Source organism: Sitodiplosis mosellana, unplaced genomic scaffold (assembly GCF_009176505.1).
Source record: "Sitodiplosis mosellana isolate CC-2019 unplaced genomic scaffold, AAFC_SMos_1.0 Smas_scaffold_3, whole genome shotgun sequence".
NCBI lineage: Eukaryota > Metazoa > Arthropoda > Insecta > Diptera > Cecidomyiidae > Sitodiplosis > Sitodiplosis mosellana.
Window position 1 is genome coordinate 7,017,484 of NW_022595246.1, and position 16,711 is coordinate 7,034,194.

Sequence of the window (16,711 nt, forward strand, 5' to 3'; positions counted from 1 at the left end):
CAAAATGAATGCAAAATAAATTGAACTGCAATCAATGGTGCAATCGAGAGGCCAAAAACTAGTTTTCACAATTTGTTCCTCATTGATTTTCACTGGATTGATCGTCAGGCCAAAACTAAATTAATAAAGTTTCCGAAATGTGTTTCGATCATCATGCGTGAATCGTGAATATTAGAAAAGTTTTGACCTTTTGTGCGAAAAGATTTGCATCGAAAAACTAATCATTTCTAATGGAATTTTCACAGAAAATTTAATTGCATCTGGTTGGTTTACCTTTTTTGTATGTGTGTTCAGAAGAAACGGATTTTGAGCACGTATTTTCGCCATTTTGTCCTTTACATTCGGTTAACCAAGCTGTTATCAGTGCCTATGATCACAGTGTTTGGTCAAGAGTGCGAAAGAAATGTTTGCGGTTTGAAATTGGTCCCCAAAAAAACAACACGTAGCTGTCATATAGATGTTATGATAATAACTCAAACCACCGCTCGCACCCATTCATATCACAGTGAATATGACGATATCTCTCATCGAATAGAGACCACAAGCACATGCACACAAAATTGTGCGAATCAACAGAAGAGCATATTTTTTTCTCTCTCTCTGTCCTTCTCTCGGTTTGTATCTGTGCGTTTTTGCGTGGCATTTCACTTCGGGGATGTGTGAATTTGCTGGCAATCGCCACAAACAATTCGACACAAATTATCTTTATATTCGATCGGGTTGTGGTGTGTGTGTGTGCCTGTATGTATGTATTTAAAAGTTGATTCGGGAACGAAGACAAAAGCATTCGATGTTAAAAGTTTGCAGCTGTCGGTGTCATCATCACCACTTGACTAAGCGTACGCTTATCACTGTACTCACACTGGACCAGGCAAAGAGATTAGGCTACTCTTTTTTTTCCATATTGCCAATTTTGTGAGTTTGGAAAATTCAACGAGCCTTGTCAAATATCAGTTTCAACAACAGCATCAATGGCAATGGACGGCGACAGCACGCACAGCACGAGATACGCATTTCAAACCCTTTTTCGAACGGTCTAACAATCTTTGATCTATATTCTGTGTCCAAACATACAATAGACACGTACCAGCATAGTAAAAAAATGTACAGAGAAAGAGAGAGAGAGCATCCAATTTAGGATAGCCTATGATATAGAAGATTCTAACTGCTTTCTCTCTATATCCCTTTGAAATGGAATATCCCAACGTCAAACAAGAGAATAAAATCATGACAAGAACGCACACCAGGCACACACGAAAAAAAACCATCGAGTGCGTATTCTCTTTATCCATTTCGAAAGCGGTAGATATATTTTTATTTATTTACTGTCTGTCCTGTTTGTTGGAGCTTTGCTTTGCAACCGAAAAGAACGAAGATATTTCGCAACAGCAACAACAGCAGAAAAAAAAAATAGCAGCAACAATACCTACGAATCGAGTTTGTCATGAATTTTATTGGTGGCGTACAACAAAAACCTAACCTCAAAGTCCCCATAAATGTATTATCGTTGGCCGATGGATGAAAATGAAATACAGCATCATTGACCGATCCCAACCCTTTCGATTCATATTTTTATATTTTCATAACTCGGAGATGTGAATGTGATTCACAACCATCTTCCCCCGGTCATCACCACCACCATCCGTCCCGGCCACCATCCAAAATGGTTTTCATGTAATGACCAATGTGTTTTTGCATCAGCAACAGCCGTTGTTTTACTCTTATTTGCCATTCGTTTGTTTGAGTTTTTTTCTTCTGCGACATCACCACCACCACCACAGCAACGACAGTAGGAGAAAGAGAGAGACAGAAACAAAATATAGATATGAATTTATCTGATCATTTGTTTGTTATACTCGCATTAAATACATGCTCTTCACTTTGGTTTACATCGGTTTGTGTTGTTTATGTGTGTTTCAGGCGTGCGTGAGACTGTGTGTTTATGGCAAATCGTATGTTATAGATCGAACAGTGTGCAAGCAGCAGCAGCGGCAACAAAATAAAACGGATAAAAGTTGAAATCCACTGGCGCATATATTTCATATTTTTCCCGGTTTTCATGAATTATAACCATTGGTCAGTGTCTCTTGGTCGTTTTATTGCAAGCGAGAGAGAGAGAGAGAGAGAGAGAGAGAGAGAGAGAGTGAGAGAGAAAATGTCCTGGTCCGATCCTGTCGTCGTCGCTTTTCTCTTTATCCCTTTTAATATTTTTATTGATATGGCAATGTGTTCTCGTTCGTTCGCTCGCTCTATCTCTCTCTATCTCTTTTCCACTCTTGCTCACCAAACAATTCGTAACCCGCCATCAGACATCGAACCAATGGTTTTTACTCCACTTGTGATGTGATATATTGCATTTTCACCGAAAAAAGACAGGTTTTATCGCTGAAAAAAAAATACACGTAGTGCTACTTGATGTTCCCTCTCTTTCTCTCTATCGCTCTATCAATCCCTATTGCTCTTTCATTTTCTCTCTTCCTCACTCGCCTCGCTCTCCTTGTCTCATCCACTCTTTGTGTGTGTGTGTGTGTTTGCTTTTAATAGCGCATTGCCATTGAAACCAACGGCACGTATCGACTCTTTTATGCTTTGATTTGGCAGTTTCATTTTTGTGTGTGTGTTCCATTGATGAACGACATTTTCAAACGCGGTCACACCACTCCCTCCGCCCCGCAGCTGTGATGAGGGAATTTGTCAATTTTTAAAAGCATCTAAAATTGATGGTATGCATCCATTAATTGAAAATGTGCAACAAAACATCACTCGCACACACATTCTATGAAAAAATATCCACCCATGCAATAATAACCGTTGAATACATCTTTTAATCCGATTTCTATTCGCTGCCATTTTGGTCGAAATAAAGCCTTTTGAAAAAAAAATTGCTCTGATTTTAATAGGAGGTCGTAACATCAAAGGAAGCCGCCGTATTAGTGATTGATGAAAATGGCTAAAATTGCTTGTGTATGCGCGCTCGCTCGCGCCTTTATGAATAATAAATGTTTACGTGTATATATAAAATGACAGAGAGCAGAAGAAATAAGTTTATGAATCCGCTATGATCGCATAAAAAATTAATCGCAATTCATCAAAAGGCTATCGATGTGTTAGCGTGTTTGTGTATGCGTTTCGTTGGCCTGGATTTCATAAAGCATTATATGTCATTTCCACAAGTTGAAACCGATATATGGTAGTAATAAACGCTTTACCATTTATTGTTATGGCTCCTCGTCAGGGTTAGTTATGCAGTAATTTCCATCAATACATTCCATGCTCGTAATTTAAATTTAAAAAAAATATCTGTTGTGAGCATTGCTTTTTTTATGCCCGCGCGCATTAGTTGTCTTACGCAAATGCGGACAAACCACTCGTGCGGGTGGATTTAGTGGCAAAAAGTACTCAATGTATAATGCGCGTTGTGTTAAAATAACGCGAAAAACCATCCACTTTTCTATGTCATGAATTTTACTTTGTGCATGTATATTAAATGTACTTTAACGTGTGTGCGAGCTAGAAAATGTGAACACAATCTCATTAGATTGTCTTTTATGTTGTTATCGTTTGTGAAGGGTGGAAAAACGAGCAATATTTTGCACCGTTGCAATTTATTTTTACTTCTTTGAAGAAAAAAAAAGAGGAATAAAGCCGAAATGACTGCCATTTATTTCGTGAATGTCACATCAAATGTCAATCATATTCATTTGTTTTCTCGCTTTTCTCACACATTCAACCTTAACTTCGAAACGGAGGGAGGAGATGATGTGGAAAATGAAAGCGGTGAATTGCGTTTTACATGTCGATTACACATGCTTACGCATCATAGAGAAATGATAAAACATATTATTCCATAAAATAAATTTTTATCACAATTTTTGTTGTGCGAGAAACAGAAGAGAGAGATTTGGATTTTATATTTTCGAGATGTGGCCCATTTTATGATATGTTTGCTGATAGCACACATACTTGAATTCGCAACAATCGTCATTCAAGTTGGTGAGAGAGTCGTAATATTTATGTCAAAGATCGGACGATGAAGAAAAAAATATCGTATATAAACATTGATAAAAACTTAAATAAACATGGTTTGACTTTCGGTTGATCTTTCTTCATATGATACTTCATTTTTTTTCTTTCTCGTCGAGATGATATTTAAGTTTATTTTTACTTCTTTTTTTGGTCGAAGATATTCTCATTTATGATTGGAAATGTCTAGACACAGAATTTTCGCTTGATAGGCTTTATCGTATTTCGAGTTCGGCCAATCATGAATTCCCCTGAAGTGCACACAAATCAAAGATTCACAAGAATCGTTCTTTCTGGAGGAAGCAAATAAAAAAAACGAGAGCGAAAGCTTTCTTCATATGAAAATATCCAGTCATTATGGAAATGAGACGCAAATAATTATTAAAATTGTATTAAAGCCAAAGACTGAGATAAAAAAGTCGCGGATTTGAAATTCGACGAGAGCAATCAAGGCACGTGTTGCCGAGGTGCGCTCCAAAGCGCATGGGGGAATGAATGACTCAAAATGCGCCAGAAAATTAATAAGACGTGTCGAATTCACTGTGTATGCATTTATTCCTAAAATGCTTCGATTTATTCAGAATCTTCGGCAAGGATGATGTGGTTTTAGGCTACGCTTGACAACTCACACTTTTTCACGCTATATGCCAACCGCATCATTTAAAATACAATTTCAACTCTCACCGCTTGTTTTCGTTTTTCAATGCGTAAAAATTCAAATGAGTAGCTCTCACGAGCTCACTCGACTTTACGACACGCTTGAACGAATAAAGATAGAAAAATAAAACGTTGAAGCGTTAAATGAAAGAAGAAAAAAACGCTTTTTAGCATATTAAATTGTTTCCAATTTTCTTTTGTGTGGCGCCGTGGCCGTGTTCGTTGCGTTGTGACGGAGATTGAAATATGCATGACTGATGCCTTTATGGTTTCTGCCTGCGAGAGGTGAACCACTCCTTCGTGGCACATATTTCGTATTCGTAAGCCTTTTTTTTATTGGCGCGCACGCGAGCGAGTTAGCGAGCGCATAATAAGGAAATGAGTTAGACGGTGAACGAGATTGGAAGTTACGTCGAACTCTAATAGTGATGATGCTTTTATGAAGGACACATTTTGAGGTGAACTCGCTCTCAAAAATGGCATTGTGTCTGTGAAACGTGTACGCGATTCATGTGTATGAATGAGTTCGGGAGCAATGCATGGGATAAGATCTCTGGTTACATTTTATTATGATAAAGATGAATTTGATGTTGTGAATTTATTTACATAACTTAATGGTATTTCAACAATGTCATATGTGGAACGGAATGTATCCGCATTGAGCGAGTTCCATCTCCTATTTATCCACCTACATTTACATTCAATGTGTGTGTGTGTGTGTGTGTGTGTATGTTTGCCAGAACCTTTTTTTTCAAGGGGTTGATATTCCCATCAACTTTCATCTCGCATTTCGAAACCTTTACATTCTACATCCGATTGAATTCATTTATCCACTGCACACGAGATAAACGATGCCGTGTGTGCTTAGACGGAACGTTCCGTTGAAAAAAAAACCTTAAAATATGGCTGTGGTTTGGTTAATAAAGTAAACAAATCTGCAAGTCAAACGCTTACATATTGAATTCGACATTATGAGCGCTTGTTTCGAATTTATACCAGCGTAAAAATGATTTGCACCCGGATAACAGCAACAACAACGAAAAAATAAATATGGAAAACTGCGGCAGCATACATGTTGAATAATTTGATATTAAATGCATGGATGTAGCCGCGTACGAATGGGGAATGGGGTTAAAACAAACCCGAGACAGATTGAACGAATGCAAAATGTATAAATCCGCGGTTTAACTTTTTTTGTTCGCGTCGTACCGCGCCACGTCACAATATACCGAACAAATAACGTTGGCGACGCTTGTAATTATGATTACGATTATGACTATGATTCGCATTTTATTCCATTCATATTCAAATGGGCCGCGTATCTCGATTAAGGTAATGCTACTGCTGCTGTGTGTGTCGTCATTGACTTTTCTTTGCACCGGCACATTTAATTTCTTATCTAATTTTCTGTGTCGTCATCGTAATGGAAAACGTCTGTTGCAGAAAGAGAGATTTTCTTACACGCGTGCTGACTTTTCCTATTTGTTCTTTTCATTTTAATCATAATGGTGCCATCAGTTTGCATACCCGCGGTAAATGCAAAACCACATGTCAAATGTGAAAACAATAGCATAATTAAACAATTTCAAAGCGAACGAAGAAATCATTTTATATGGCAATACACACGTACACAGTTTATCACGGAAATCTAAATGTAATCAAGAATGTGAGTCAATTTTTCTTCATTTTTTTTTCCCATTCGGTGGTCTTGTTTGAAAATTTCGTTTGTGCATTTTACAAAGCGAGCGAGAGAAAAAAATACTGGAGCGAATTCCAAGAAGTTGATGACGATTCGTCCACGATGGCACAGCGATAGAGAGTATAATCCATGTAATTATACAATTTACGCGAGTCGAAAGCTGAAATTAAATACAACCGAATCGACTTGACGTTGCACCGACGTTTAATTACACACATGCTACGTGCATTTATTTTCTAGCAAAAAAGGAGAAAGTAAGAGAGAGAGAGAGAGAGAGAGAGAGAGAGAGAGAGATGGGAAGAAAAAATTGCATAATAAATGGTTCGATTTCATTCCAGTAAAACAGAAAAATGTCGTTTAATTTGCTCGAAACAACAGCGGCAAAAAGAGTGCACATTGAATGAGCCACACAGTATTTTCCGCACGAGAGAGAAAAAACCCTGTAATTTGAAACAATACAAAGTGTGTATGTTCTGGCTGCGGAATAGTGGAATTAACCATTTATTTGCTTAAATTCATCGAGACTGCAATTTTATGCTGTGTGTGACACGAAATGAAGGGTTTTTTTTCGTTCATTCCTCTTGGATTGGATTTCGACACAAGCACTCATTCACTCACATACGCGTATAAACTCAAAATTGTATACTGATTACTGTTGCATTGTTCGGTGCAAGTTTTTCCATCGACAATTAAATGATCGTTTTCAAGCAATTTCCATCGTGCTACAACAAACGAAAACATTTTTTTCCGACTTTTTTTTTTCATTCCACTGTTCTCTGCACTGTCAGTTTTCAGTTTGCAAAGCATCAAATTGAGCGTATTTTTTTGTTGTTGTTGTTCATTCACAGGTTTGATGTGCTAGTTAATGGAGGCGGAGCTGTCACATTACAATTTCAGCGTTCACCATTCCATCCGATGACTCGAACCGTGTTTGTGCCATGGAATCAGGTAAATTGAATAGTCATGTAAATTGTTGTTTGCCCCCGCTTTTTTAATTATCGCATTGAATACCCAATTTTTATTCGTCTCTTTTTTTTCTCTCAACCAGATTGTTGTATTGCCACCGATTCAAATGCAATTGAATGAAGACGAAGAGCAGAGCCGACTATCTGTCAAGTAAGTGTTTGACATTTGATTTTGTGCAAACAAAGAAAAACCACTTGACATTTTACCTCATATAAAATATGAGATTTAGTTGACATTCGATATGGTTGTGCACGGGAATATTTTATTGATCAATATATTCATGTTTCATCAACAGAGTGGCACCACCGAATCCAGCGTACAGTTTCTTAAACACAATTCGATATGGTTTTGATGAAGCGGCACAAACAGATGCCATGCTATGCTTGGATCATGCTCATGAGCTGCTCAAACCACAAGTGATTAGCACATGGATGCCAGCTGGAGTTGGTTCAAAACCCGGAAAACGCACAATATTTGCTGAAACACAGGTTTGTAGTGTGTTTGTTGTTACTGTGTGTATTGAAATGGTGATAATTCAATTATACGCTCTTCGACTCAAGCCCAAATTCATTCCTCCTCTACGAACCGGCCGATTCAAAGATTCCATTGATTTATGCACTTACTGCAACTAATCGAAAATCAGCAGTGGATTGCAATATGGAAAAACCGCAGAGCTATTGATTTTATCGGACAGAAAATACGAAAATCATGCATTGCCCACAACACATAGGATCAAAGTAAACACAGAAAACATGATGATGAATGAACTAGTTAGACAAGTGCACAATTTGCATGCAATCATTGGATTGGCAATGGACAGAGGATGTGAGTGAAGGGGGACGCTCCCTGTTGAGAGAAAATGGAGTCATCTGTGGCTTAATTGATTTTGCTTTTAATTTGAATTCAAATTACAACAATTACTATTTCGTAGAACAAACTTCGGTTTTATTTATTGCACGCCGGCAATAAACGCACATTTCGAATGTACTGCTTGCTAACTGTGCTAAGAATGTCGGAATTTTGCGTACGGAATCGTGTGTGTGTGTGTATCAAATACAAATATTTGAACGAAATTGCCTAACAAGCCATTAACAAAACCACTTCTTATCACACTCGATGCGCTCAAATGCTTTGAACAAATGCAAAATGCACAGAGAAGGTTGGGAATCGTATTTCTCACCCAAATCGATAAATTGGAGAAAGCCATTTACAACTGTATCAGTACCTCGGATTCCAGTTAAAACGCAAATTTCGTTGTGTGTTTACGATTGTGTGTGTCGAAATGTTTTGCCATGTTCTCAAATTATGTTATTATAGACAAAACAATTTCGTGCATTTATCAAATATCGAAATTTGAAATGTGTGCGAACAGTGCCAGAACACACCAGCAATTGTAGTGCCGACAAATTTACACATAAAATCGAAACCATAAATTCTCCGCTTGAAACTCACTACGGATGATTTCCTTCGAAAATGCACTTAATGCTTTTACCAAAATGAACATTTAAATACGAATATTTGTGTGCTATGGAGTCGCATATAGACTTATCTCTTTCGTTAATTTCTCTTTCAGATCGTTCAAGAGACTATTCAGATTCCTGGCTCGGAATTGCATTTGACTTACCAATCTTCACAGGCGCCGGGTTACTTGAGCTTGGTACGAATGCGATTGACACAAGAAAAGATTCCAAAGACATTGACCCATGTGCATGTTGGTGTTGAAATCGAGGGTTCATTGCATGTTAAGACATACGAAGCTGATCCAAATCTATCGCATACATTTGCCTGGAACAAACGTAATGTGTACAAGCAAAAGGTGTACGGTATATCGATTGCTCACATTTCAGTTGGATACCAGTATTCGACATGTGCTCAACCCATTTGGGAGACACAAACGGCCAAATTGCAAGGTTTTGATGTGGATATTTCGGATATTGGTGGCTGGGGCTTGGACATTCATCATCACTACAATTTCCATGAAGGAATTTTACAGAAGGGAGATGGTTCAACGATGCACCTCAAGGAATATCCACGTGTAGTCAAAGTGATTATGGGCACTGGATTGCAACGTCCATTGAATTGTCCGGATCATTGTAATGGTGTTGCCAAAGATGCACGACTTTTGACACCAATCGCATTGGCGACTGGAGCAGATGGCAGTTTGTACGTGGGTGATTTTAATCTTGTACGACGCATTACACCAGACGGTAAAGTTTATACGGTTCTTCAATTGAGTGCCACACAAGTTTCATATCAATACTATTTGACGGTTTCACCGGCCGACGGTCACTTGTACATTTCGGATCCAGAAAAGCATCAAATATTACGAGTGGTTGCCGTTGATAAAGTACACGATCCAACATCGAATAGCGATCCAGTTGTTGGCAGCGGCCAGAGATGCGTCCCAGGTAAATTGAGTTTTTGATTCCATTTTAATTGATGTTTGTGTGTACCGCAAGGTAGACGCTGTAGTTTTTACTCATCAAAAAACCACCCCGTTTCATTCGATTTTTTTCTTCTCTCTTCCGCAGGTGATGAGACAAATTGTGGCGACGGTGGTCCTGCATTGCAGGCACGTTTATCACATCCAAAGGGTATTGTGATTGCAGCCGACCGAACCATGTACATTGCCGACGGAACGAACATTCGTGCTATCGATCCGAATGGCATAATTCACACGCTAATCGGCCATCATGGGCACAATAATCACTGGAGTCCAGCACCATGCAAAGGCGCCCTACTCTCAAGCGAAACTCAATTACAATGGCCGACCGGTTTGGCGCTCAGTCCACTTGACGGTTCATTGAATTTCATCGACGACCGTTTGGTGCTCAAGCTAACGGCCGACATGAAAATCAAAGTCGTCGCCGGTACACCGTTACACTGCAACGCAAATGGTGATAATAAAAATCAAACGTCGCAGCAAGTACTTGGAACGGTGCTCGCATTAGCATTCTCACCAAATGGTTATTTGTATGTGGCTGACAGTGATTCACGGCGAATTAATTCAATCCGAGTCATTGATACAGCTGGCAATATGAAATCATTCGCTGGACGACAAGATTATGCGTAAGTATCCATTCGGTACATAGATTGTTGTTATTAGAGTGAATGGCAGCAGAATAGCAAATAGAGGGAAAAAATGGCTCGTTATGCGCGCACATCTGATGCAGATTCAAAATCGGTTTTTGATAGATTATATTTTAGCTATTTCGGTCTTTTTCCATGCAATCATCATCATTTCAATCATGTTATTTATGCCTTCGACTTGACATTAAATACTTGCAAATCACAATGATAAAACAACATGTCAAAGCAAATGCCTCAGCATTGATTTGCATTTCTCATTCGCACACAGAAAAACATACTATTCTCTCGATTGGCATCTGGTGAATGTAATCGAAATTTTCTTCAATTCACATCGCATACCAAATGACCAAACGGACCAATGCGAAATTTATGCATCTACACACATCTGAATTCGAAATTCCATTTCAAGTGTTTCATTCAATTTGAATGATTCAAATGGGTGCTGCTCCGATTTTATGCACAGGGTCTTGGTCAACCGACAACAACAACAAATACGATATAATACAATGAAATGATTTTGTTACAAAACTTCTCTCAACAATAACAAAACCAACCGGACAGGGAAAAAAAACATGGAAGAGGTTAGCACATCCGTCCGACCCTATTTTAAATGAATAATTATCATTAAATACTAAATGTTTTGTTCGAACTTTTTGAACACGGTTCATCCTCCGTATTCCACATGGGTAGGAAGAAAAGCAAACCAAACGGATTTTCAAAGGGGTGCAACCGAATAGATTTAGCCATTGATAAGTACATAAATAAACAAAAGAGAAGGCAGAAGAAGCAGAAGAAGGAAAAAAATGATTATGAAAGCGAAACCATAACCATATGCATTCGGGCGATTCGAATAAGGAATATTTTGAGCAAACCATAAAGTAAACGACTTTTAGAATGTACACAAAACGGATGTTATGTAATCTTTATAAATTATGCACCTCTTTAACCGAATTTTCCTATGCTCAGCACAAAACCGATTTTATGGACGGGGTGTGGGAGCTTGCATAGGAAAAACTATCGCGCCGAGCCAACGACGATAAACGAACATACGATATATCATAAAGCTAAATCCTCGACTCTAAAATTGGTTGCCAGTGATGGTGGTGGTGGTGGAGGCGGCTGGTAGTAAGTAAAGTTGGCTTTGGAAAGAAATGCGGCGCGTGAAGGAGACAAAAGAATCGTTAGCGAGGCGAATTATCATAATTTCCCAATAAATTAAGTCAAAAATATCCGTTTGCCGCCCAAAAACCAACAAACGAACTAAAGTACACAAAGACTTAAAATGCCATTTTCTCTATCTCGGTGTTTTTTTTTCTGCCCTCAACTTTTTCTTTCACTTGTGTTGTTGCCTGGGCCGACCTGTTTTTTCTCTCTGGCATATATCGGCAAGTGACTGTGTGAGTGCACGAGCCGGCACACACAATTTATCTACTTGATGAAAAGCTTGAATAAAATTATGGACTTTTCTTTCGGCGATGGCAATAATGATGACATAATTAAGAAAAATCTTCAAGCATAATCGTCGATGTTTTCATTCGTCGCGACAATGCAACGGCATTTCGTGAATGAATCAACGTTAATTTTAAATTATGCAAAATGGAATTGGAACAGTCTTTTCTCGCTCTTTTTTCTCATATTGTGCACCAAACGTGCACCACTGCAAGCAGCCTTATCACCTGCTCGCACTTTGCGCAATAAACACAATTTCTCAACGTTTTTCAAGAGTCGAGAGAGAGAAAGAGAGAGAGAGAGAGAGAAAAGGAAAAAAGTGGCGAAGAAAATGTGAAACGATCGTAAAAACTTTATGGCGTTGCATCTTGAAATGCAATACGCGAATGAGATAATTTGCACGAGGCGAATGTGTTTTCAGCATCGTTCGTCGTCGTTATTTAAAATTCAAGGCGAATTGCTTTGCATATTTTCTGTGTACTTTGCAAAATATCACTTTTGGAGAAAGAGTGTGGAAAAAAAAGAGTGGAAAACGAGCGAGAAAATGTTGAAAAGCGTGTTAATAAAGCTGAGGACGTTGGTCCAACATTGTTTCGATTCGGTGTATGACTGAATATTATTTCATCAAGCTCCTTGTCGGTTTCGTTGGGGATATTTTGTAATTTGTAGGAATGAGAATGGATAAAATGACTTGGGAAAATTGAAGAGCGGCATTTCGATTTGTAATCAAATTGAGATTGCATGAATAGGCCCGGCCCAGGAAATATGCAACTCAATCCACGCGTATACCGCATATTGAGCTAATAAATTTGAACGAGCCACTGGTTATTAATAGAGATAAATTCTGTGATAATTTAGTTTAATTCATATGAGTTTCATTTACAATTTTCCATTTCATTAATTTTTCACTCGTTGTTCGAGTTTAGTGCTTTTAGTTTTTGCATTCACGTTCGCATTTGCCGATGTGGGTGCAATGGTACAAAATAGTGTGTACCGGCCATCAGCCCGCTGCATATTTGGTTGCAGGAAAAAAACTAAACCGAGTTTAGTTCGCATAGCCAGATGTATAGTGAAACGAGCTTAGTAATTTAGTAACCTCGCGCGCACGCGCGCGTGGGTGTATGTATGTTTGTATATATGTGTGTATGTTCTGATGCAATATTCATCAAAACCATTCCGTTTTTGTTTCTTTCTTTCTATACTTCAGATCATGTGAATGCGCTGCAAATGGAAATGGTACACAGTCGACCACAGTGAATCCGAATCGTAATAACGGAAACAATGCAAATACAACGCCCGTGATGTTTGGCGCTGGAAATGGTGGTGGTAGTGGCGGTGGTGGCAGCAATGGAGGTGCATCGGCTTCAAATGCAGCAGTTACAGCGTGCTCGTGTGGTAATCTAATGAATCCGAGCAACGGCGGTAATGCTAATGCATTTAATATTAATATAAACAATGGCGCTTATAATGATGGTTCAGCAGCAAACAGTGCCGACACACTGCTATCGTCGAATGCAAAATTCCAGGCAATTTCAGCCATTGCCGTTTCACAGGATGGCGTTATAAATGTTGCTGATCAAGGTATGTACCCACCCATTCATATATACAGTATACATATAAACACAGTAGTTTGACTGTACAGTAGCCATATCTCGTGCACCTAAAAACACAGACCAAGCCGCTTATACACTGGATTTTATGTTGTGTTTGCTGCTTTTTTCTCGTTCGGTCTCTTGCTCTCATTCAATATTTTGGTTTTGGTTTTTGCCATGGGATGAATTCATTTATTATGAATTTTATCGAAGCGGATGTGTGTGGCCATGCAAAAACAGCACTAATGGCCTCGACCGTTTATTCAAAATAGCAACAACTTTGCGAGGAGCAAAAAAAAACTGCATTCCAACCACACGGAACGCTCAAAAAGAGGCAAAAAAATATCCCTGAAACTTCCGACCATTTGATCACAAATATAAAAGTTTTATTGCGAATAGCGCCGGAAGCACGAGAGAGAGTAAACCAAAAATGTTGAGTGCGACAAAAACCGCCAGCAACACAGATCTGCATATGTGGCTTGTTATCAAAAAATCAATACAATTTTTTTTTTGTCATCAATTTCACGTGAATTTTTTCTTTCTTTTTCTTTTTTCCAAAAAAAAAAATCATCAACTAGGCTCATTGCACATTCTTGCCCTGCAACATTATCTATCGTCGCACGATGAAAACGGCGAATTCCACATTCCATACCCACCGACCAATGAAATTTATGTGTTCAATCGTTACGGTCAACATGTTACAACGAAAGACTTAACCTCAGCGAAAACTCGATACTCGTTCCTTTATTCAAAAAATACCAGCTTCGGCAAATTGTCCACGGTTACCGATAGTTCCGGAAATAAAATCCAATTTTTGCGTGATTACAGCAACATTGTGAGCTCAATTGAGAATACACAGGATCACAAATCGGAACTGAAAATATCGGGCATTGGTTTGTTAGCGAAACTCACTGAAAAAGGCAAATCTGAATTTGAACTTGATTACGATAGCACATCGGGACTGTTGAATAGTTTATCATGCGGTGGCGAAACATACATTTATCAGTACGATGATTTCGGCCGTGCCGTTCGAATGACATTGCCAAGCGGTGAAACCATTTCGATTCGATCGAAACTCGGCAAGAATGTCGGCTTAACGGTGAATGTAAAAAGTTCAATACCGTCTTTGTTCTCGCAATTGCCGGAAATTTCGGGTGAAGTATCAGCCATTGGTGGCATTGAATCGTTGGTAATGAATCGAACCGGACGCATTACACGTGCTCGATTCAGTCTAAATAACACATTGCGCGCCGTGGCACCAAATGATGTAGTTGTTGAATCGGCAGCTATCTCAAGACATCCATTCTTGGAATCATTGTTGCCCGTTGAAAGTGAAATGCTACCGATGTGGTCACATCAAGCGGTTACAATGGGCGAAGGCTTAACGAATAACATGCACTCAATTTACAGTTTAATCGGCGACTTGAGAAATCCACAGCAAACATTGAGCCGCGATATTTGGGTTAACAATTCACGAGCATTCTGCATTCAATACGATCAATTTAGCAGCGTTGAAACATTCTACGATAAAAACCGCCGTCCAATATTCGCAATCACATTCGATCCATCCGGAATGCCACTCTCGTATGCACCGGCCAACGGTGGTTACCCATTGAACATTACCTATGACCGTTTCAATCGCATCGAAGGCTGGAGCTGGGGGCCATCCGAACTGAAATATACATACGATCGTCATGGACTGTTATCTGAGGTAACAAGCGCACAAGACGGCATCATTTCATATGTGTACAACGATTGGAATTTAATATCGGAAATTGGTTTGGCCAGCCAACGTAAGTTCGCCATTAGTTACGATGAAAACGGCGGCTTGAGACATGTTACGCTACCAAGTGGCGGTACAAAGCATTCATTTAGTATGCAACCATCGATTGGTTTCATTCGGGTGACGTATACACCGCCCGGCAGTACAAAGCCATATCTTCAGCATTACACACAATCTGGTGCATTGTTGCATACCGTTTTCCCCGGCGATGGTGCTCACATTGTTTATCGCTACAATGAGGCTGGACAATTATCGCAAATTATTCATGGCGATGGTAAAAGTGAATTTGAGTATAATACAATGAGTGGTATGCCAACCACTGTGACACATGTCGAACGTGAGTTGCAATATCGATGGGATTTGGAATACACGGGCGGTCTATTGAGCGAAGAAAGAATTGACTTTGAAGCAAAATCAGCGTTGAGCAATGCAAAATTTACATACGAATACGATACGAATTTCCGTGTTACATCCATCCAAGGACGAATCGGTGGACAAAATTTACCCGCTCAATCGTTCGGTTACAATGTACGAACGGGAAAACCAAGCCAAATTGGACCATTCAAAATAAATACACCGCGACCGAATCAAACGCAAGTCAATGATGGTACGGCCAGTTTTATTCGCACCGTTGATGGACGCTTCCTCGAGACACAACTCTCGGTTACGATTCATCGATTGGAAGTGTTCCGCATGGAATTTTCACATGACATGCACGGCAGAATTTCACAAACCAGAACCTATACACGAAACGTTGGCGTGAACACATATACAAATGTCAAAAACTATACGTGGGACTGTGACGGGCAATTGATTGGCGTCGAAGCACAAGAACCATGGGGTTTCCGCTACGATGATAATGGAAACATGTTGTCGCTAACATATCGTGGAAACACAATTCCAATGGAATACAATGCACTCGATCGAATTGTGAAATTCGGCGACGGCCAATACAAATACGATGGACGGGGTTTGGTATCGCAAAATGCACGCGAAGAACGATTCCACTATAACACACAAGGGCTGCTGGTGCGAGCCACAAAACGTGGCCGATTCGACATTCACTACTATTATGACCATTTGAGCCGATTGATAACGCGAAAAGATAATTACGGCAATGTCACACAGTTTTTCTACAACAACAAGGAACGACAGCATGAAGTCAGCCAGATTTACTCGCCACGCGATGGTAAACTCATGTCATTAGTCTACGATGATAGAGGCCATTTGATTTACGCTCAAGTCTATCGACATAAATACTACATTGCCACCGATCAATGCGGTACACCAGTCATGATTTTCAACCAATACGGAGAAGGAATTCGAGAAATTATGCGTTCGCCATACGGACACATCGTTTATGATTCTAATCCATATCTCTACTTGCCTATCGATTTCTGTGGCGGTATTTTGGATCAGGTAAGAGATAAAATCGCTTGTTTTTCACTCCTC

General features: G+C 39.3%; 1 protein-coding gene across 8 annotated transcripts in view; it reads left to right on the forward strand.

The window, feature by feature from the left end:
* The window catches only part of LOC129566358 (teneurin-a), a 382,371-nt gene that overhangs the window by 363,718 nt on the left and 1,942 nt on the right, over nucleotides 1–16,711 (forward strand). For all 8 annotated transcript variants that reach the window (XM_055442213.1, XM_055442214.1, XM_055442217.1 and 5 more), the window contains 7 exons: nucleotides 7,228–7,327; nucleotides 7,428–7,495; nucleotides 7,641–7,833; nucleotides 8,919–9,753; nucleotides 9,877–10,414; nucleotides 13,092–13,465; nucleotides 14,055–16,678. In XM_055442213.1, the coding sequence (XP_055298188.1) occupies nucleotides 7,228–7,327; nucleotides 7,428–7,495; nucleotides 7,641–7,833; nucleotides 8,919–9,753; nucleotides 9,877–10,414; nucleotides 13,092–13,465; nucleotides 14,055–16,678 (4,732 nt within the window). The remainder of the gene's footprint in view (nucleotides 1–7,227; nucleotides 7,328–7,427; nucleotides 7,496–7,640; nucleotides 7,834–8,918; nucleotides 9,754–9,876; nucleotides 10,415–13,091; nucleotides 13,466–14,054; nucleotides 16,679–16,711) is intronic.